The sequence below is a fragment of the Arvicola amphibius genome, chromosome 3 (genome assembly GCF_903992535.2).
Source record: "Arvicola amphibius chromosome 3, mArvAmp1.2, whole genome shotgun sequence".
NCBI lineage: Eukaryota > Metazoa > Chordata > Mammalia > Rodentia > Cricetidae > Arvicola > Arvicola amphibius.
Window position 1 is genome coordinate 24,305,469 of NC_052049.1, and position 24,118 is coordinate 24,329,586.

A 24,118-nucleotide genomic window follows, 5' to 3' on the forward strand; every position below is an offset into this window, starting at 1 on the left:
GCAGGGAACACGCCCTAGACAAAATATTCTGTGGGCAGCCAGTCCCTATGTCAAACCTCCTAATTCAAATGAAGGAGCATAGGAGTATGTTTGAATTCTTAGACCTTTGTCTCAGGGTGGAGTGGATCCACCTCTACGGGCCATCTTAGTGTCCAAAATACCAAGTAGCCACACCCTAAGTCAGGATATGTTATTTTGTAGCCACACTTGTTGTCAACAACTTTGAAAGAGCAAAAATAAGTTCAAACTCTCTGACCTTCAGACAAGGTGGAACAGGCTCACATCTCTGTGTGTCCTGACAAATACTGATGCAGAAAAAAAATATCACATTCTACCTCTCTGTTTTCTCTACCTCTGCTTAAAGAAGCAATCCTTTTGCTCAGACTTCCTGTTTCTGGCACTTGCCTTCTGTAATGTGTTCATAGTTCCCCGTCTGTGGTTAAGTAGGCACAGAGCTGGTTTAGTCTCCCCCTCTCTCATTCATTTGCACACACAAGCGTGCTTCTTCTCTCTTCTCTCTCCCAGAATGATGGTTCTGGGTAAAACTTTCGCGACAGTTTTCTGTTTATTTCAAGCTGTTTCGGGAGAAAGTGGCAATGCACAGAACGGTGAGTCATTTCTAACTTCTTTCTTAAAGGATTTCAGACCGTCTTTAGCATATATGGACAGGTTCCTCGGTTCTAAACAGGCTGGAGCTGGACAGCAAGAACTTAACATGTGTTTGGTTATGTTGTGTGTAGTAATCACCAGGACAAAGGACCTTAGGACAATACTGCAGATGGTTCATAACTCACAAGACTGTTGAGAAGTAATGTATTTCAGTCAAACTCTGGCTCATAAACGTGGATAGAGGCTGGTGATCTCAGAAAAGAAGCCTCATATAAATTTTCTGATTGTGCTTGTTAGAGAATCTCTTCCAAAATTGTACCTGCCAGAAAAAAAAATCAAGCTATCTTTGTTTTGCCGAACTGCTTATGGAGTTCTAAAACCATAAATATTCACAATAAATGAATGATCAGAAGCAATAGGTTTGTGCATTCACCAGAACTTTATTTCTGGTGCCTAGAACATGGGAATTACTTGATAATGTATTTCCTCTTTATAACTTTAGCTTTGACAGATTCATGTTAGATTGCTAATGAATAATTCAGTAGAGTATTGAGTAAAGTCTTATTTAAAATACACAGGATTGCTTTTGTATTCAGCAAATCCATCATATGGCTGTTGTAATTCTCTTTGCAATGCATAAAACCCTTAAATCTGATTCCACAAAACTATGCATTCTAATTACAAGGCTGTGCTCAAAAGTGTCTCAAAGTCACAGGAGCCACATTAAAATTGAACCTCCCATTTGTTTCTACAAATTAACTTGTTTACACACACACACACACACACACACACACACAGTCTTTGCCTCCTGAGTGCTGGGGTTAAAGGCATGTGCCACCATGCCTGGCCTGCATGTGCATTTGTTAATTGAATGTACCTGTTCGCACATACCTGTAACTCCAGAGCATGGGAGTCTGAGGCAGGAAGATCATGGGTTTCAGGCCAGCCTAAGTTACAGAGTGAAAGCTAGTCTCAAAATACAGAGGTTTTCATTTCTTTATAGCCAGTATGGGTGTATGTCAGCCTCTCATGACTCAGCTCAACTCTTTTCAGTTAAGTTCCCTTAGTCATGTTTTCCTAAGCCTTTGACATTTGTGTCCATTTGCCCAGTATATGTAAGGATGGAAATCCCTTGCTTTTTCTTGCTAAGAGAATTGTCAGAGGAGTGACATTTTTCAATGTGACTGAGCATGAGTCACTTTGTGAGGAAGAGTCCCCGGTCTCATGTGAAATGTGTGCAAACACATGGCAGGAAGCATGAGAACTTTATTGCTGTTTGGTGCAATACTTCACCACGATTTCTTCCTGCTGACCATACTATTTGTAAAAGAAGTGAAAATCCGTGTTGAAAACTGGATTTTTACTTTCAACCTTTTAAATTTCAAAGGGAGGAAAAAAATCTATTAAAAAGCATGGAGGCAATCACATAATCATATCAAAATACTTTCTGCTTTGTGCTTGAAGGAATTCACAAGTAATCTGCTATTGTTGGTTGAAAGATAAAGTTAGTTTTCTAATAACTATGAGGATGATGGAAACAAACATAGGAAGCATCAAAAGCCTGAACAGTTAACACCATTAACCAAGTAATCATCCTGTGGGAAGAAGTCTTTTAAATGACACTGCCTTGCTTATTAAGTGTATTCCAAATGCTTTCAATTTCTAGAGTTAGAATTTTTATTAAATGCTTAGCTATTTACTTGCCCACTAAAGACACTGAATGCTTAAGACATTAACCCAATCCATGTAATCTCAAAACAGCAGTAAGAAAAATAGCTGCAGTTGATAGATAATTTTTTCAAAAGAACTCCAAGTGTTGCAAGTATATTTTCATAATTATAATTCACATCTTATCTTTGATTTCTCAAAGACTGATAAGACAGCTTTCACCCTCACGGAGGACTTACAGTGATCTAAGAGAAACCTTTGTATAGATCGATTCAATGGCTCCTTCAAAGTGCATATATGCATCAGAACCTGAGCTTTGGGAGTTCGAGTATACAGAAAGGGGACACAGCTACGGAGTTAGAACAGTGAGGATTCACGTGCACATCTGTCCCAAATGACATCACTCAACCACTCTATACACGACTCTTAGTTAAGAGGTCTTTACCTCACATCAAGTGAATATTCTCCCACAATAGCATGTGATTTTACTAGTATTTATGGGAATGTTTTATTGGTTACAGAGCAACTGGGTGCCATTAACAACACCTCTTAAAGAGTCAATGAACTGTGTGTTCAAACATAGGTGCTTTGATTCCAGGAAAATTTGCATGATCAGGTACTTGTATATTGTGTGAGATAACTTGAGACATATTTTGCCAGACTGGCTGGTTGGTGTCTGCAGAAGTCCTCCCTTTAGCTGGTTCCTGACATCTGCTGGAAGTGTGCTTTCTCTTGCTCATGTCAAACATGAGTAAACTGTGTAATAAATGCGACCCACAGGATGTCTAAATCCAAATAGTAATTCATAGCCATTATATAGAGTTGGTAAAATGTTCAAATAAAAGCAAAGTACTAGGCAGTATGAGAGCTGAGAGCGGCTGTGTAGGGACATGCAAATCCATTCAGAGCCATTCCATTCTGAAAGGTGACAGGTCAGAGAGGCTAAGTCTAGAAAATTAAAAATGAACATGTTTCGAAATATGAACTCTTAAAATAGAGGCTGCTCCTTTGTTACTTAATCCTGTCAATGGGGAAAGCATACACAGAAAAGGTGCAGAGAAACTTGCTGATGCTCCGGTTGTGAAATGACTGGGTTCAGGGAAAGCTTAGAAAGTTCAATACCAGCTAGGCAGTGGTGGCGCATGACCTTAATCCCAGCACTCAGGAGGCAGAGGCAAGCAGATGCCTGGGTGTTAGAAGCCAGCCCGGTCTACAGAGTGATCTCCAGGACTGGTTACAAAGCTACACAGAGGAACCCTGCCTCAAAAAGAGAAAAAGAAAAAAGGCAAAGGAAAGTTAAATGCCTGTGGCTGTGAGCAGCGTCCACCATCCATATGTAGATTTATTGCTTAGAATAGTCACTTACCTGGTTGGTCTGTTCGCAGCCAATTTTATTAACTTTTCCACAGACCTTTGGGGTTCTTTAAATAAGGAAAAAGTAATTGAAACTGCATATGGCTGCTAAGTCGCTCAGGTGGGACCCATTGTTACTATGTTCTGAGAGCATATCAAACTCTGAGAAGCATGAAAATCTTTGCTTTGGGTGAAATTAAGCACCTGGAAGCTGCCAGAGGCTCTACATATTCCACCATTGTGATATAAACCTTTGATTGCTCTAGATTTTCCTGGTCCTTATTGGAATGTATGTGCTGAAAGATTTTCTGACTTTATTCTGCTCTTAAATATGATATTATATCTATACACACAAATACCTATTTAACCGTGGGCTCTCCAACTCAGATTAGGAAATCAAATAATATCTTTAACAAGTTGCAGTTTACAAAAGTGGCTACACAGACACAAAAATTTCATTTCTTACTTTCTGGTACCTATATAATACAGTAGAAAAGAAAACAAAAATCTAATCACATAGGCACAAACTTGGGCATCCTCGGGGTTTACTATTTTATATTCAGAGTTGTCTCGGTCAGTCATTTAAGACAAGATTCTTTCAATTCACACGCAATGGCATCACTGATATCGCTCTTAGTTGTGATCCCTTTTTAGGGCACAGTGGGAAATCTCATAAAAATGTGAACCTATAACTGAAATAGTTATTATCATCTTTCATTTGAAAATAGTACTTGGAAGGGAACAAATGAAGACCTGTAATGAAAACTAAGTTGGATTAGGGGACATATGAATGAAATGCAGGAGCTCTTCTTTGAAAGATGTAAACATTTCAGGACAGATAAAAGATAATTTCAACATTTTACATTCCCAAGAGTGCTTGGTCACCATCATGTAACATCCTTCCTAGTTGCCAGGATTTTGGCTTTCCTCCATAAGTTAGATCATGTGAAGTGGAGAATTTACCTATAATAGATACCTTCTAAATACAGTTTTAAAATATAGCAAAGAAATTCAGATATACTGATATAAACAGGGAAGAGAGTTTTTTCATGCTTTTTCTAATTTTCTAAAATAGTCCAATGGTAAAACAGCTTAAAATGCACCTGGAACTTAATCCTTGACTATGGTAAGTTTTTCAGTTAGAATGTTCTGTTCTCTGCACCTGCATTTTGGGGTTTTGGTGTGTGTGTGTGTGTGTGTGTGTGTGTGTGTGTGCACGCGTGCTCATGCATGTGTGCTAAAACTTTGCCACTGTCTTTGTCCCTGGAATTGATTTCTTTAGGTAAACTCTAAGCTCTCCTTCATGTCTGCCATGTCAGTGACATTTTGTTAAGGGGTATCAGGTGTTTAACTGATGCCTTCATTTGCCTCCTTAACAGCTGTGTTCTGTTCTTCCCAGGAGACGTGGAAGATGCAGAAGCTGACGAATACTCCTTCTGGTGCTACAGCCAGTTGGAAGTGGATGGAAGCCAGCATTCTCTGACTTGTGCTTTTGATGACCCAGACGTCAACAGCACCAACTTGGAACTACAGATATGGTGAGGGTGGTGGTTTCAATGGTCCTCAGAAATCCATCTCCTGTCTCTCTTTCTACATGTCCCTTTCAGCACTTTGCAAAGGACGGAGTGTCTGTCCTAAGCATCAAATGCTAAAACCTCCTGAAATACTTTGTCCATTGCCAAAAATTGAAGTGAAGCAACTCTCACTTCATTTGCTGGTTCCCAAGGAAAAAACCACAAATGGTTCTGTGGTTCTCAGAGATTCATCTGTCCATGGTCACAGTAGTGAAGAGACTACATCTCCTAGAACGTTCCCTTAGGACAGTGGAAGAGCTTCAGGTTCCGCTATGTAGTGTAGTTGCCTGGAGTCCATTCCCAGTGCCTATGTTTAATAACTTTTTGATTTGCAGCAAGTTTTGTAACATATTCTTCAATAGCTTCATCTAAAAATTTAGAGAATAGATCTCAATGGAAGGTTATAGTGTTAAACAATTTAATATGTGTAAAGAGCTCAAATAAACATCCAGTGTTTAATTATTCATGGAAGAAGGACATTAGATGATAATTCTCTCTATATATATTATACACACACACACACACACACACACACACACACACACATATATATATATATATATATATATATATATATATATATATATCACCCATCCTCTTCAAACAATTTAATTTCAGATGATACAGTCAATGGAAAGTTACCAATAGTTCATAAGACCAAGTTGATTCTTGGTTTTATGTAGCCTTAAAGGAAAGAAAATGCAAAGTTTTTGGTCTGAACATTGGTAAAATAAAAACTTAATGAGTCTTATCTTTTCCCTCGCCCACTAGTCATCACTTGTTGTCAAGGGTTATTATCTCTGGTGACTTGAAAAAAATTCTCTAATATGAAATTCTGACTTGTGGCTATTTCCAAATTCATATCAGATGACCTCATTTTCTTGGTAAGTTTCCGGATGAGGAAAGTATGTCAAGATCTGCAGAACTAAAAGAAGGCTTAAATTCCGTGATCACTAAGACAGTCCTTTGCCAACTACTACCCAGAAAAGCTATAGCTTCTGACTTTCCTGTGTTTATAGCAGTTTCCTGAGTCTATGCACAGCTTTTCCCTGTAGTCGTTGGATGAACAAAGACCTTGGATTTGGATGCCACAGTTTGTCCTCAGTCTGTTTCTGTTATTGCACGTTTACAGCAGGCTCTCTATGGAGAGCAGAAAAATAAACATCCAGGATCTGGAGACAAGGAACAGCCAGTAAATTTCTTGCTATGCAAGCAAGAGGGCCTGAGTTAGGATTCCTGGAACCTTTGTAAAAGCTGAGTGTGGTATCTGGAATCCCACCCCTGGGGTGTGTTGGGGGTGGGCAAGCTGGGAAGATAGGTGGATCCTTATTGGCTAATTAAGTTAGCCCAGTCAGTGAAATTCAGGTTCACTGAGAGATTCTGGATGAAAAAGTATACAATGGAGAATGAAAGAGAAAGACCCCAGGTGTTAACCACTGCCCTACACATGTGTGTAAATATAAAAACACCCACATACATAAGCACCCACACAAAAATGTATATATACATACCCCACATTCAAACCAAAACAAAATACAGGGGTCCAGAATCAGCCTTCCAACTTGATAAATCAGTTAAATAATTCATCTAAACAATGTTCTCACTTTTGAATAGGAAAAAAGACCCCTCAACACAGAGGTTGGACTTTAGGTTTTCCAACCAGGTTTTCAGTGGGTTGTAACAAACACTGTGGTTTCGCTTGAACAAGCCATGATGACCTTTCTGCCCGCTTTCTTTCACATTGCCCGCTGCCACCAATTGTCCTTTACTGTCTTGAGTTTATCTGACAGAGCATCCATTTGTGTTTTCCAGTTGAACAAACATCCTGTACCAAATGTCTTAAGGTTTATTTAGTGGGAAACAAAATGCTGACTTCAAATAGATACAAGTAACCTCTAGAGCATTAGCATTTCCATACGGTGCCTACGCTTTGAGTAGGATATTCATGCACCTTCTTAGGTTAAGAAAATGGTAGCTAACGAGTTCGGAATTTGTGTATTTCTTTCTGGAAAGGGAACTAGCTTTTGTAGAACATAAAAGTACAAAATATACAAAAAATATACAAAAGAACAAAAAATACAAAAGTAGTTTTGACTTTTCTTGCAGCAAATTTTTTAAAATATTTCCATATTTTCATTCCATTTAGTGTTTGTGGTTGTGATATATGTGTATGCATGTGTGAGGATAAACAGGTGCCACTGTGTGCATGTGGAGGCCAGAGACAAACTGAAAAATCTTGGTTCTCTCTTGATACTACGTGAGTTCTGTGGTGCAAACAAGAACCTTTACCTACTCAGCCGTCTCACCAATCTTTTCTAGCCGTTCACCTTTCCAAACAGAAAAAAAAAGATTAACTATAACATGTTTTTCATTTGATATATTAAAAAATTATTAATCAATGTATAATCAATAGCATGATGATATATCTTATGCTCGTTTTATAGAAAATGATCAAAATGTAGTGCACATTTTACATTTAGACCATGTTGCAATTGAGACCAATCACATTTCATGTGTTTTACAAATGCATGTGGAAGAGAGGCTATTGTGTTGAAGAGTAGAGTCTAAAATGATCCCTAAGTCATGCAGTGCAGTTAGAAACCAAATACATTTTTGCAAGTTCACCAAGATTTCTACCACTGTTGGTGATAGATTTCTCCAGTTTTGTGAAGGGAGGTCAATAGCACAAACCAAGGCTGGTCATAGTAATCTGCTTTGTTTATTTTTGTCTCCTAGCACGGCTTCCTCTCCAAGGGCCAGTTCTTAGATATCGGAGCCGCCCACAAGGGGCCCAGGTTCATAGACAGATACATTGAATCTCTTATGATTCATCACTTGCTAATTTCGTTGTCTGGGAAATGGGAGTGAACTGATACTATTTGTGATCTAGTTAAAATTCCTAAAATACCAGAAAGTTGCTACAGGTTCCGGACCCAATAACTAAATATTTCACTCATATGTTACTTATAAAGATACTTTAAGTATTGGCATTAAATTGGATAAAAATCCATTGACCTCTGATTTCTCTATATTTGCATGTGTAACTCCAGCTCAGAAGCTGGTATTTCCCCCAAAGCTTTCACTTCTAATCTAATTCAGCAAATCACAGCAGTGCATCAATTAGAAGTCTATTAGTGAGGGCAGATCACAACAGTGCTTCAATTAGAGGTCTATCTGTTACTCACTTCACATTTGCTCCCTTGTGTCTAGTTTACCTTGTTGCTTTTCAATTCTTACTCCTTTCTGAGTGATAAATCTCTGCAGGGACACTGCATTCGAACACACACGTCGGTACCTAGAGATTCTGGGGTTGGCAGCGGGAGGTGGGGGCTGGCCAATTCCTTATCCTTACAGATAGTTCACAAAAACTATTATTTTGGCAGGGGAAATTTTAAAGAATGTTTGGTCAATAATAAATATATGTCAAGAAATAAAACTAGCTTCTTTCCCCATCTCTAGGTTTAATAATTACATCTGGTTTTGACCCCATGTCGAGCTTTGCCAAAGCCAGGCTGATGCCTTCCTTTTTCTATACAGAGGCCAGGAATGGTCTTATAAAGGTTGACATTTTTGTATCATATTCATACAGTGAATTGTTACTCGGTAACTATAAAGATGAGGCATAAGATAAGCATCATCTAGAATAAAACTCCTAAGCATGTGTCTGAACGAAAGAAATCAAGTATGAAAGATTAGTAATGTTATAGCATTGATGAGAACTGCTACCGCTGGCAAAACAGGAACAAGCATAGGACCAAACTTGTCCCTTCAGACAGTTTTATGGCTGGGGCAGACTGAGGGGCCACTTAGGATTAGAGGGGGTTGGGGTGGAAGGGTGTGCGGAATGAATGAGAGGAGGGGAGGGAGTGGAAATTTGGATTGGTATTTTTTTTTAATTTAATAAAAAGAAAACTTGAAGTGAGAGCTCTGGTTTCCCCTTAGGCTTGGGATTTAACTACCGCACATATGCTGGGCAACCTTTCAATGCAAAAGAAATACCCTATACCTAGAGCTTGACTGATGGCTGCATATCATACACATTTCAAAAAATCTATTGAAGATTAGCACATTTTGCTAAGTGCAGTACCCCTATACACACAAACACACACACACACACAAACACACACACACAATGCACTGTCAACAAAGAAGAAAGCAAACAGGTGAGTAATAAGGAAAACAAAGAAATTCTGGAATTATATATTCTCACCATAAAAATAAATTATGGAGAATAAAAGAAAGAATACTAGCTCTTTCTCCTTTCACATGCCTCAAGTTTAATTTCCTTCTTTTTGAGAAGTGTTCTCATGAGATTGTTTCTCAGTGAAGCTCTTCGCTCTTCAGGGTCAGCTTAACAATTCTAAAGGGAGTGAAACCTGGGCTCAGTTGGAAGTAGTGATCTTGGCAGAATGTAGAACTTGATTACGCAAACCAGATACATGTAAGTGTGTAAGTGTGAGAGTGTGTGTGTTTGTTTGTCTCTGTGTATATGTGTGTGTGAAAGAAACTGGGTGTATCTGTTTCTGTGTGTCTCTGTGTGTCTGCGTCTGTGTGTGAGAGAGAGAAACAAAGATTGTGTGTGTGTGTGTGTGTGTGTGCATTTTCTCTCTCGCTTCCTCCACCTTCACCCCACCCCACCCCCATCCACTCCTCAGAGAGGGTGAGGTCTCCCATGGGGAGTCAACAAAGTCTGTCACATCACTTGAAGCAGGACCAAGGCCCTCTCCCCTGTATCTAGGCTGACCAAATTTTTTTCTCCATAGGCAATGGGCTCAACAGAGCCAGTTCATGCACTAGGATAAATACTGGCTTCATTGCCAGTGGCCTCACAAACTGCCCAAGCAGCACAACTGTCACCCACATGCAGAGGGCCTAGGTCACTCTTATGCAGGTTCCCCGGTTGTCAGTCTGGAGTCAGTGAGCTCTCACATGCTCGGGTCAGCTGTTTCTGTGGGTTTCCCCATCATGGTCTCAGTCCCTTTGCACATAACATTTTGCTCCTCTCTCTCTATGACTGGATTCTAGATCAGCCCAGTGCTTAGCTGTAGATCTCTGCATCTGCTTCCATCAGTTACTGGATGAAGGTTCCCTGAAGTCTTCAATCTGATTACAGGGGAAGGGCAGTTAAGGTACCCTCTCCACTATTGCTTAGACTCCTAGCTAGGGTCATCCTTGTGGATTCCTGAGAATTTCCCTAGTGCCTGGTTTCTCACTAGCACCATAATGGCCCCCTCTTTAAAACTATCTTTTTCCTTGTTCTCCCTCTCTGTCCTTCACCCAACTTGACCCTTCCTATACCTCGTTCTCCTTCCCGCTCTCCTTCTCCCCTCCCCACTCCTCTACCGCCCTCCTCCCATGGTGCCAGTTTACTAAGGAGAGCTTGTATAATTTCCTTTCTCAGGGATAGCATGTCTCTTTTAGGGTTTTCCTTGTTACCTAGTTTCTCTGAGGCTGTGGACTGTAGGCTGGTTATCCTTTGCTTTATTTCTAATAGCCACTCGTTAGTGAGTACGTACCGTGTTTGTCTTTCTGTATCTGGGTGACCTCCCTCAGGTTGTTTTTATCCAGTTCCATCCATTTGCCTGCAAATTTCAAGATGTCATTGTTTTTTTATCACTGAGTAGTACTCAATTGAGTAGATGTACCACATTTTCCGTATCCGTTCTTTGATTGAGAGTCATCTAAGTTATTTCCAGGTTCTGGCTATTGCAAATAATGCTGCTATGAACATAGTTGATCAAATGTCCTTGTAGTATGAATGTGCATGATTTGGGTATAGGCACTATCTCTTTCTTAGACATTTGATAAATTTCAGCAGCCTATAACCATTAGGTATATAGTTTTATTTGTGAAGGTATGAGTTACTATGAATATGATTTCTATTGAGATACTCAGTTTGTGTGTGGCTCAGTTTCACTAACTTTTAATTTTTTATGTTTTTCTTATATTTAAAAATTTCCATCTCCCCTCCTCCTCCCCCTTCTTTCTCTTCAGATCGTATAAATCTTTCGCCTTTTACAAACTTTTAATTTTAAAAATGCTTTCACGTCAACAAAATTATTACTTTAACCCTCATAAATGTTAGATTACCTATAGTTTTGATATCCGAATAATATGTAATGGTGTCCCCTCTGACATTTCACATACTAGTAACTTATAATTTATGTACCCATAGTGCCATAGAAGTTACCCTTGATGAGGCTGGACTCAAATGCAAGCAACCCCCCCTCTAGTTCAATCTCCTAAATGTTGAATCACCACACCCAAATTTACTTTTATTTTTTGACATATGTTGTTGAGTTTCATTAGCCAAAGTCCCTATGACACTGAGCATGGTGATAAATACCTTCACCACTATGGAGGAAGAAGCAGGCAGATCTCTGTGAGTTCTAGGTCAGCCTGCTCTCCGTAATGAGTGTTAGGCTAGTAAAGGCTATATAAAAGAGTTTCTATCTTTTACAACAAAACAAAATGCAAAGTCCCTGTGAAAACCCCTTAGTTTACTTATTAAATATACACAGTTTTTTGTATATAAACTTTTTAACCAGTTTAGCATTTCCTTTAATCCTATATGAACTAATAGAGTCATTATTTCCTATACCACTGATTTTTTTTATTTATTCCCAAAGCCACCAATTACTTAATTGTTTAAACAAGGTATTTGATTCTCAATGATCAGTCCAAAAACTACATGGATAATTTTCTCCCAATTTCCACAAGCAAGCTTTTACTATTTCAGATAATTTGCATATAATAAAAGTAATGGAGCAGGGAATTATGCTATTTTAATTCATTCCATTTTTCTCTGCAGTATTAACTCACCTACTTATGTATTTGTAGACACTAAAGATGAATTCACACAACTAAATGTGTATAATATGTTATCTTATTGTATAACAGATACTTCTATCTGAATAAAGACTTTTGACTTTTTGTTTCTACAGTGGGGCTCTTTTACAGATGGAATGCCTAACTCTAAACAAGCTTCAAGAGAAATATTTCATAAAGACAAAAGCATTCCTACTGATTGGTAGGAGCAATATATGTGTGAAGCTTGGAAAAAAGAATTTAATTTGCAAATATATGGACATCGCCATGATAGGTAAGAAGCTGTGTATTAAAGTATCGTTGCCATGGTTTGGATAGCTGCAGACACGTCTTAATTTTCAGTATGTTAAAAATAGGCAGATCATGAAAACACTTTGTAATAGTCAACAGCAACTTTTCTAACATCTTTTTAATAAATGAAAAAATTGACCCACGAATCATGACTTCCTACTGTGAGAAATATGCTGAGAATATTGAAACTCGGCTGTGAAAGAGGGTGCTTGACACGACACGTACAGATTGGTGGAAGCACACATCAGTATGAGGAATGTAACTGGCGCAGAGTCCTCTATCATCTTCCCACACATCTTTTCTGTTCTGAATTTATTTATCATAAAGGCCTTGTAATTTTTCTCCATTTTCACATAATAGTCTAAATTTGCATAACTAAATTAACAAATAATTTAAAAAATAAATATGTTTTCCATATTTGTCAAAATTACACAGGTGGAAGAAAACTTATGCGTGGTAGAGAAATGGATGCATAGATAGATAGATAGATAGATAGATAGATAGATAGATAGATAGATAGACAGACAGATAGATGATAGATAGATAGATGATAGATAGATAGATAGATGATAGATAGATAGATAGATAGATAGATAGATAGATAGATAGATAGATAGATAGATAGATAGACAGACAGACAGACAGGTAGATAGATAGACAGATATAGACAGACAGACAGATAGATAGATAGATGATAGATAGATAGATAGATAGATAGATAGATAGATAGATAGATAGATAGACAGACAGACAGATATAGATAGATAGATAGATGATAGATAGATAGATAGATAGATAGATAGATAGATAGATAGATAGATAGATAGACAGATATAGACAGACAGATAGATAGATAGATGATAGAAGATAGATAAGTAGAGAGAGATGGGAGAGAGAGATGAAAGGCAGATTAACTTTTAAAACTTATTGTGATTGAAGCAGTAATAAACTCAAAATCTTAAATGATAAGCCAGAGGGTATAAATTCAGGTTAAGTATGGATGTTGCAGACTTGAGTCCAAATTCTCATGGCAAGAAACAAGAATATATTGCATTCTTGAATCAGGCTTGTTTCTAAAGAGAATTTCTACCTTTTATCTTTAAGGCCTTTTACAGATTTAACAATGCCTACTCTATGAAAGCTAATGTGTGTCATTCAAAATCTATTGGCTTAAATTTTAGTCATGTTTTAAAATACCATTGGATTGACATTTAACTTAAAAAGTAAGGACCAAAGCCCAGCCATGATGAACTATAACATGATAAAATTTCCAAAGAGATTAAGTGAGGAGTGAAACATATACAAATTGATTTGACCGAAACTACATAATTATATTTTTGTTAAATAAAAATAGTAAAAGGAGCTATAATTTAAGCAAAATTATAATTTGAGTTAGTGTCATGACATCTTAGCTATTTGTATTTTTTCTGTATCTAGAGATTCACAGGTGAATATGTATGGGAAACTGTTCAGAATGATCATATAAATACAAGTTTTGCTGGTTTTAAAGGCTATGAACTATTTTCCCCTATTCTCAAAACCTCTTTAACTACTCTGAAAGCGAAGACAACAGAACGGTTTTGTTAGATAAAGTGAGAAACTTACCTCAGCTTTGTTTTACTATGATGATGAGGAATCAAAGTAGAAGTTCCCTGCCTGAACAATTCTCTTAGCAGAAGAGCAGATGTCACAGAAAGGGAATATTGGACAAATGGCTGCCTTCCCATGTTTGACCACACAATAACAAGAGCTAGGGAAGCATGAGTGACAGATGAGGCAAGGACAGTTTCTTTGACTTTTGAGCATGAGTAAGCTGGTCTTCATTCATGTAGAGGTGAGGTTCCTATAGATCAGTGCATGAAGGTGTCCTATTTAAAGTTTCATCATTTATACTTCAAAGGTGTGGTTCTCTTGGAGAATGAACAGAACGGGTAACAATTCCTGACCCTCTGAGGAAGCGCTACAACATTAACCGAAAATCTATTGTCATCCTTGCATGTGTCAATCTAAGCACACAAGCCTCTGCAGTCATTTGGAGCACTTAGACCACACCCACAGGATCTAGGGATACCTGCCCATCCATGGTCCCAGTTCTCATCAGGGACCACATTGCACCTCCCAACAGCAGACCGCAAGACTAACATTTTATGTGAGCAGCAATGAGGGAAGCCAAAGTTTTTAGCACTGCTGGTAGGACAAGTCTGTGTGGAAGGGATAGTGTGGGTCTCTGCCATGGCACTAGAAAGTACTTGCACTTCCGAGCAAGTAGGATGAAAAGTGATAGGGTATTTTTCATAGGGTTATTTTCTCCTGGCTCCTCAGGAGGCATTTCAGTCACTGAATTATCATTTCCACAAATTTAAAGTAAATGATCCTGATTGAATCCTAGAACCAGAACCCTGGCCACCTACAACTTTCTCCCTCTCTTCCCTTTCATCAAGTCCCCTGCAGTGGGTTAAAGGAAAATGGACCCCAAAGGGAGTGGCACTATTATAAGGTGTGACTTTGTTGGAGAAGGTGTGGTCTTGTTGGAGGAAGTGAGTCACTGTGGGGGTAGGCTCTGAGGTCTCTTATGCTCAAGCTACTCCCAGTGAGACAGACCATTTCCTGATGACTTCTGATCAAGATACAGCCAGAACCATGTTGGACTGCATGCCACAGTGCTCCTCATCATGTTAATAATTAGACTGAACCTCTAAACTGTCAGCTGCCCACTCAATGAAATGTTTTCTCTTATAAGAGTTGCTGTGGTCATGGTGTCTCTTCACAGCAACAGAAACCTCAAGTAAGACATCCTCCTAGCCTCTAAGGCAGGAGATGCAGCTTCCTGCCTTCCTACTTTGTGTTAGGTATATTGATAAAATAAAATAAAATTGTTTCAGGCTAAAGGAGAATATCCAACATGATCCAGATGTTTTACTAGAAAATCAATACTTTAGGTCTGTGCTGCTTAGAGCTTTCTCCTTTGAGGCGTGTATCGTATATGCCATATTGTTTCTGGGCAACAACTCTAGGAGGCAGGCAAACAACAGGCAGAGGATTATGGAACAATAGGCTAATTTGACTAAAACTGACGAAGGTGAAAACCTGGAGGTCATTCTAGAATTTGTTAGCCAAAGCCAGGGACATCTGAGATGAGGTCCAGAGGTCTCAGATGTATCCTTGCAATTCTCTTAATTTGGAGCTCATTAGTAGCATCTAGTATTATGATGGTAAGTGTGTGTGTGTGTGTGTGTGTGTGTGTGTGTGTGTGTGTGTGTGCATGTGTAAAATTATCACTACCCACCAAAACAAACAATTCATAAACTTGTGGTCTGACACTTTAAGTTTGTTTCTCACACATATCATTGCTACCTTCACTGTGGCACAATCATCATTACCAAAACTTGGTATATAAAAATGGACCAAGATGGGAATTACACAAGGGAGGATTTGGTTGCCAAGACTAGAACTGGTACAGTTCCAAGTATTCACAACACTCAGGAGACCACACCAGCCACAGGAAGGCTGGCAATGCTGTCTGGATGTGAATCAAGGAAAAAAAGAGACTTGGCTTTGTGTACTATCAGATCCTAACACAGAAAGCTCCAGGGGTGGGCTTTAGAGCAGAAAGACTTCTAAAAGTATAGTTATCAACTATTAATTAAAAATAGGTCATGAATTAAACTAAACCTCCTTGAACTAAAGCAAGGGGGCACATGAAAGAGTTTAGAGAGAGGACAGGATAAAGAGAAATGGTGTACATACATTTTAATATGAAAACATTGAAGAAAATGTTTAATGTACTTAGGATGTTTTCAATTCACAACTTTCACTCCTTTTTCTTTCCAGTTAAACCTGAAGCCCCCTTTGGCCTAGAAGTAGTTTATCGAAAAGAAGCAAGTGACTTTTTGGTGACCTTTAATACGTCTCACTCAAACAAGAAGTATGTAAAACAATTAATGCATGACATGGCCTACCGCCCAGAAAAGGGTGAAAATAACTGGACGGTAATGTAGATCATGTTTATTAAATAAACATTATCATGTTTTGTCTTCAGAACTTACTCTTTACTCAGAGAGGCTCCTGGGATCATACTCATTTAAGACCCCCATAACTCCTGCATTTTTCTTGGCTCATCATTATCTAACTGGCTCAATTGTATCTTTATGGTTAGAATTTAGATAATAACACAAGCTCAGACAAACCTGATCCTCATCATATAAAGTCTACAGTCCGTGGGGTAATCAGGAAAAAATGTGACTCTCTGTAGTGTAACCAGGAAGCAGCAATGCTTCCCCCTCCCTGGAAGTTTTGGGGAGAGCATGAGGTCAGACAAAGAAGCAGAAGTTCTGTCTGTCTCTTGTTTTTATTTTACTGTCTAAAGTTTCTGCAGCAGAAGGAACAGTTTGTTATTTGCTCTTCATTTTCTGGATGTTTAGTCGGCTTCTTCATAGTCTGTTGAGGTTAAAATGATCTTGTTGCTCTTAGCATCCATTTAGGAGATGAGCTGGGAAAGATTCAGAGAATATTGGGGAGATGGGTTTTGCTTAACCCTACCAGCTTAACCCTTGTCCTCCCTATGTCACATAAATATTTTTTTTCAAGAGATGGCTTCTCTTCCTCAAGAATAAAGAATGCTTCCTTATGCCCGATGGCCCTTTATCCTGGTCATCGTCATCGCTCTCAGTGCCACTTACAAATGTGCATTCCTGCCCTTGCCATCTGCTGCCTCTCTCTACCTACTCCACACACATACATAAACTGGGTCATCTTCATCCTACCTTCTCTTATTAATCATCTGATGATACCACCAGTAGAAAAGCAACATTAGTAGAAGGAAAAAGGATCACGAATAAATTGTTCCAAGACAATCAGCTGATTTTCTGTTTCTTTAAAAACGGGAAATTGAATGTCTACCCTCTCCTGTAGGTTTATGTGTGTCAATAAACATAAACGCAATTGTAAATCTCATCAAAATTAGTGTTTAGTTACCATATAACTGCTAATGGATGGTCTGTTGGTACAAATGGTTAGTGTTCACTACCCGTTGTTTTGCCTGGAAAGGAGACAGAAAGAAAGAGAAGATACTGGATGGGAGAGGTAGCTGTGAGCCTAGAGGTGGTCATACACTCCAAAGTAGGAGATGATAATTCAGCTAATGACCCAACCAGCCAGTGTTTGACCTCTCTTGGTATCATTTTGAGTCTGTCCCTCATTCTGCTGCCGAGTCTTTTGCATGGTTGAACTCCTTCACTTAAGAAATATGAAAGAACTTTAGGAGAGCAGCAACACAACTGAAAGAGTTTGTATTAAAGTGAGTCAAGAGATCTAGGCAACATGTCTTTTGCCATCCAGCAATGTCTGTTGTTTTTCACCCCAGCATGTCAATTTATTGAATACAAGAACAACAATCCTAGAGCGAAAGCTACGACCTAAAACCGTGTATGAGATCAAAGTCCGATCCATCCCCAATACCAGATACTTCAAAGGCTTCTGGAGTGACTGGAGTCCAAGTTCTACCTTCAAAACTCCAGAGCCTGGGAGTCCAGGTAAGCAACGGCTGTAGAATCTCTGTCCCCGCCACAAGGCTCCATATACCAAAGTATAGCAAGGAGTGAGCAGGAGATTGATGTAAATACCCACAGGTCAGGACATGGGGGGCCCTCTCCCACTTTCTTTGGAGGACGGTTGCCTGCCTTCTTTGCCACTTGTCTGGAATAAGAGCAATGGGAGCGGGGTCCATTGTACCTGATAATGGACATAAATTGCTTTGATGCCATTGTCTCAGAATCTCCTGAATCTACTAATGAAATCTAGACAAACTCCTGACTCACCACCATTTCTGTCTTTGTAAGGGATCATGTCTGATCTCTCTGTAACCCCTCCTAGGCAATATCTTTGCTAATAACAAGTGACCAGGCCAGAATGACCATCTACTAAAATCCTTTCCCAGTTTACTGAAGATGTTATGGGGTATGGGAAATACCAATTGCCAGAGAAACCAGAGAACATGTCTCAGTAAAGTGCCCAGAGCACCTCACACAGAACTCCTTTGAGAGGGATGGAGTTTATTCCTGCTATGTCAGCTTCACACTACCGTTTTGGAACTTGCTGTAGCTTCAGGGTGAATGTTAACCTTTTCAACTATTACTTAAACTTTATTTTGGGGGTATTGGCAGTTGGATACAGGTTTATAGGCCATCATGAAATGTCATCATTACATTTCAAGTGACTGATGCTCTTGCCATGGTCACCCAGATCAGAGCCACTCTTCCTGTCTATCAAAGACCTATTTACAAGAAATGATAAGACTGTGTAATTAAGTAAATTCAAGCCCTCCTAAGCATCTACCATATCTATCCCCACATTATTTGTTTACTGAATGTTAATTATGGTCTCTCCTTGTATTCCAGGGCGATGGGATCCTGTTTTGCCAAGTATCAGCATTCTGAGTTTTTCCTCTGTGGTTTTGTTGGTCATCTTAGCCTGTGTGCTATGGAGAAAAAGGTGATTTTCATTGATAATCAAGAGGGAGATTGTGTGAAGCCAAAGAAAGGAGGACTCAGGTCCCACTTATTTATCTAGAAAATTTTAAAGAGAGATGTGACATTTCAAGAATTACAATGTCAAATATATTCCATCCCATTCTTAGATCCCAGTCAATTTTATGTAATTGATTTCAGAAGAAGCAAAAATATATAAACTAGATGTGTAAGACAAACATTATTCCCCAAATACTCTCTCTCTCTCTCTCTCTGTGTGTGTGTGTGTGTGTGTGTGTGTGTGTGTGTCTGTCTGTCTGTCTGTCTGTCTGTCTGTGTGTTCATGTATGTGCTGGCCTACAGGCAGCCAACACTCAACACTGATTTTTTTTTAATCAATCATTTTCCACTTTGGTTTTTGAGGCAGGGTTTTGCATTAAACCTGGAACTCAGTGACTTTGTCAGACTAACTTGTCAGTAAATCTGAGTGGCTGCCTGTCTCCCCCATGCCATACATCATCACTGAGTATCTGAACTTGGGTCTTCATGCCCCCCAAATAAGAATTCTTTGAAAATTGTTTTCCAAATATTTTCCCCATGTCCTCCTGAGGACAGAGGAGAAATTACCCATTTTAACGAGGGGTATTTTTGATAACATGGCTTCCCGCACACAAATCCACAAGATTTTTGCATTTTACTGTGGTAGAGTCATAGCTATGAAATTACCCAGTGTTCTAGGAAGATGCCCTCAGCATAGGAACACATATTCTTAGGACATTTAGTGTCCTAAATGGAAAAATAAATACCATAAAATAAATGTCTTGAATAGCATAAGGCATAATCCCTACTCCCACTAGAATTAAAGCAAAACAGCTACTTCCAGTAAAAAGAATAGATAAAATGACAATATAAACATTGAATAGAAAAGATTAGGTTACAAGTTTCAGCTCCACATCAACATCAATACTACCTCCCTGCAAACCTCACTCCCATAATTACAGTGTCTTGGTCACAATATACCAATAGCAATTAGTTCTGCTCTATTCATTCCTTTAATCAAGTGGGTGATACTGCCCACAGAAAACAAGACATCTGTCCACAGTTGCTACCTTATAGTAGCAGAGCCAGTACCAGAAAACTGTTCTTATAATCTCCCTCAAACAAAGAGAACGATGTATTTCTGCACCTTCTCCCTCTGCCATTTGTTTCACTTATGAATGTCCTCTGCTTTTAGGATTAAACCTATCATATGGCCCAGTCTCCCTGATCATAAGAAAACTCTGGAACAGCTATGTAAGAAACCAAAAAAGGTAAGTGCTTCTGGTGGAGAAACACTATACTAAAGACATCTTTGTCTAAGAATGTTCAAGACAAAGGAAAACCGAAACTCAACTTTTAGCCTTTTATGTATTGCATAGGTGAGGCTCCTTATAAGACACTGGGGAATGAAGTTGAGATGTGCAGGACGGGAAGTGGGAACACGATCAGGGTTTAATTCAGACCTGAAGTATCACAGCTCGGGCAGATGTGAAGCCAATGGAAAGCAAGAAGGCCATTTTCTAGCACTGCGTAGTACATTTTCATGAGAAAGTTTCTTAGATGTCTTTTATTTTTTTGGAACCAAATGTCCAATAGCCTGTCTTTCCAGTGCCACTAATGCTTCTGGTTTTCTCTACAGAATTTGAATGTGAGTTTCAATCCTGAAAGTTTTCTGGACTGCCAGATTCATGAGGTGAATGGCATTCAATCCAGAGATGAAGTAGAAACCTTTCTGCAAAGTGGCAATCCTCCACAGCCTGATTCTCCCCCTGAGGAGCTGGAGAAGCAGGGTCATGGAGCAGCTGTGCACAGCCCAAGCCAGCTGTCGGAGATTTCAATCAACACACCAGAAACTTTCAGAAGAGAGTCACCCCCGAGACTCCTGGAGAGAAGTCCGAGTACATGCAACACTCCTCCCTTCCTTTCCTCTCTGTCCCCTGACTACAGAGATGGTGACAGGAATGGGCCTCATGTGTATCAAGACTTGCTGGCAAGCCCTGGAAACACAAATGGCACCCTCCCTCAGGCATTTCCTCTCCAGTCTGGAATCCTGATATCAGTTTCTCAGAGACAACCCGTCCCCACTTCCTCAGTGCTGAATCAAGAAGAAGCATATGTCACCATGTCTAGTTTTTACCAAAACAAATGAATCATGAGAAACCTAAGACCCTTCCATCACAAACAGAATGATCACTGGGATGAAAAGCCTAGCATGCCTGTCCCTCCTAGTTCACAGAAGATAAAGTCAATGTGACCTTGCTGCACATCATCAGCATTCTGAGAAGTCATTTTGATCTCCTAGCCCAGAAGCATTTGCATAAAACAGGAAGAAGATGTTTCTGCCTTGTTGGTTAAGTACTAAGAGTTCAGGTTGCCCAATTAAAAAATAGGAACAAAACTCAAATTAAATGACGATGAAGGGGAAGATAGAAGGATGGAATGAATGCAGGAAGAAAGAATAATATGGCAATGTAGATTCATCCATTGTAATTGATGAATTCTTTGCCACAGATGCTGAAGTTGAGAGTAAATATTTTAAGTAATTTGTCTAAGCTTTCCTTTCATCAGCAGGTGAGGCGTGGGTTCTAACTTCAGCCGTCCCTTGCCATGAACCTATGCTAGTCTTCCGTGCCAAACATCACCAAGTAGGTGATTATATAGTAATTATCCAAACTGTGCCACTCTGGAAAGGGAAAGTCAGAGACAATTAACAGCAAGCATAAACTAGGTCTGTCTCAGAAAGATATGGATGTGTGTGATCACTTTAATCAAAGTGGCTACGAAGAAGAAAGTGCAGGACAAAATGTATTTATGGGTATGAAGTGCCATGACCATGTGTCAAAGGAAGTCGGAAAAAGAAAAAAGAACACCAAGCTCATTTGATTTGGTTTGTTTATTTTTTAAAACCAACCATAGCAGTAATCAGTTAGAAGCCAAGATATTCCAGAGTCAGATATCGAGACCATGATCCTCCTGCTGCTACCATCCACCTGCCTCCATATTGGAGCATAGATGGAGCTGATAAGAATCTGCAAGCGTGTGACATTTAACCCATGAGCAGAGGAATAGCCCTCCTATGTGTGTAGAGACCATGACAAATTACCCCAGGTTCTACACCCTTGGATGTTGCCTGAACTACAAGGAGGAGGGAATGTGAACACTTCAGTGTGCGCTCCAGCTGAGACTATACTCATGCAAACAGAAAGAAGATAGGTAAGTTGCTCAAATTGAAATGTTAACTCATGATTGCAAGCCAAAACTCTGTATCCCTGGTGTATATGGTCAATCTCCTGAAAAAAATAAGAAGTAACTGAAGGACACCATTGAGCTTCTTAGCACTAAAATTCTCTGTTTCAGTGTTGAGATTGGTCATTTGAATTTGGTGTGTCTGTCTGGTCATGTATTAAATCCATGTATTATATTCACATAACCACAACTGCTGCTAATGCTTAAATATGTATGTATTCAGGAACAGCGTGTAATATGACATTACTGATTGGTTCTGCCAGTTTCCCTCTTGCATTTCATATTGGAAAATCAAAACTTTTAGTCAAAGATAATATACAAAACAGAGATGCCAACTGCTACTTCCAAGTAATGTGAAATAAAAATGATAAAAAATAATGAAAAACAGGCATCCAGTTTGATCAATCAGCTACACCTGGCTCCAGGGAATCTCCAATTAGTCAATTAATTTTCTACAAGCCTTTGCTTCTCTCTTCATTGAGGCATCCATGGAATTTGTGCCTTCAAACCCAAGCATGGGCTATTTCAGATGTGCACGCTTGTGTTTTTTTCGTAGCTATGATTTGGAACTGTCAAAAATCTTAAGAATATGTAGAAGGGAACCTGGAATTGATACAACTCAGGTGACAGAGTTTGTGAGCTCAGCAGTTTTTCTTTGGTGTTCTCTGAAACAGTCAGCATCCACTACAGTAAAGTTGTCTGAGTTGACTCTGTTTCTCAAATGCATTATTAGTAACCTGCAGAGCTGCTACATAAAAAAAAAATGTATGGTGTGTATTATCATTTCACATTTCATTAAATGCTAAGGAACTCTATATGGCTGTACTGTCTTCTGTGACTGTGGCAACTACTCATACATAGGATCCTGAAGTTCCAAAGTTCCACACAGGCCTTGCTGGTCACTGAGAGCATTCATAGGTCATTAATGGGGTAAAGCTTCCAGAAAGTTATTTTTAATCAATTCAATAATTAATAGAAATTTGTTAAGAAGCCATACTAAATTACTTTAATACACTGCTAGCCACTGAACTATGGAATTAGACACTCCAAGCTCACAATTACATCGAGAAAAATATACAAAGTAGTGTTAAAATATCACACTAATGTTTTATGACAAAATATGAGTCACAATCCTTAGCATTTAGCAAAATAAATGATTTCAAGCTGAGAGTTTACTAAAAATATTAGACGGCTTGCAGAACATCTGTAAGGGGGAACAGCCAGTCTGGAAGGCCAAGGGTCTCTGTATCTCTGACTCAGAGCTCTAGAAACTGAAAATAATTACCTTCACTTGGGTCACCTACTCCTGAGGAGTCTTAACAAAGACACTCAGCAATTTCACATCACAGACTGCCGGAGTAAGACAGAGCTGGAGCCAGTGGCTGACAGTAGCAAGTTTGGGCCTTGTGTGAGCCACAGCAAGAGATAAGAGAACAACTGGTATTTAAATTTACAGTAAGAAGCAGGCATTGCTACAAAGTTGGGGAATCCCCAACATGTAATGAAGATTCCGCTGTTAGGGCAGAAGAAAAGCACAACAAAACCAGGTAAAGAGGATGGAGAAATGACTCAGCAGTTAAGAACACTGGCTGTTCTTCCTTTACAGAGGACCCAAGTTCAATTCTCAGTACCCATACGTGACTAAGAACTTCTGTAACTCCATTTCCAGGGATCCAACACTTTACTCTGCGCCCCCCTCCCTGAGCACCAGGCATGCATGGAATGCAGACATACATACAAACAAAACACCCACACATGTATAAAATATTAATTTTTAAAATATTACAAAACAAGTAGAGGCTAAATGGAAAAAGATACAAGCAAGGACAAAATGAAGGTCATATTTCATATGGTAAAGCAAGACTCTGGAGTATGCCAGGTAACTGAGCCTGGAGATCACATGGGGATTTTTCTCAACTAAAGAAAAAGTATAGTGAGCCATAAACTTGTGAGAAAAGCTTGTACATTCAGGGGACTGTACAAGAATAGTTACTGATATAGTTATCGCTGTCTCTGATGGCAGCATGAATGCATTAGCAGTTACTT

General features: G+C 39.1%; 1 protein-coding gene across 1 annotated transcript; it reads left to right on the forward strand.

Annotated features, from left to right (window-relative positions):
* The first annotated feature begins 458 nt into the window (after window positions 1-458).
* On the forward strand, window positions 459-22,887 carry Il7r (interleukin 7 receptor). The gene is made up of 8 exons (XM_038323388.1): window positions 459-608; window positions 5,030-5,168; window positions 12,149-12,306; window positions 16,155-16,312; window positions 17,686-17,854; window positions 18,719-18,812; window positions 20,022-20,097; window positions 20,466-22,887. The coding sequence occupies exons 1-8, from the start codon at window positions 527-529 to the stop codon at window positions 20,973-20,975; spliced, it is 1,386 nt and encodes a 461-aa protein (XP_038179316.1). The 5' UTR covers window positions 459-526; the 3' UTR covers window positions 20,976-22,887.
* The last annotated feature ends 1,231 nt before the right edge of the window (window positions 22,888-24,118 follow it).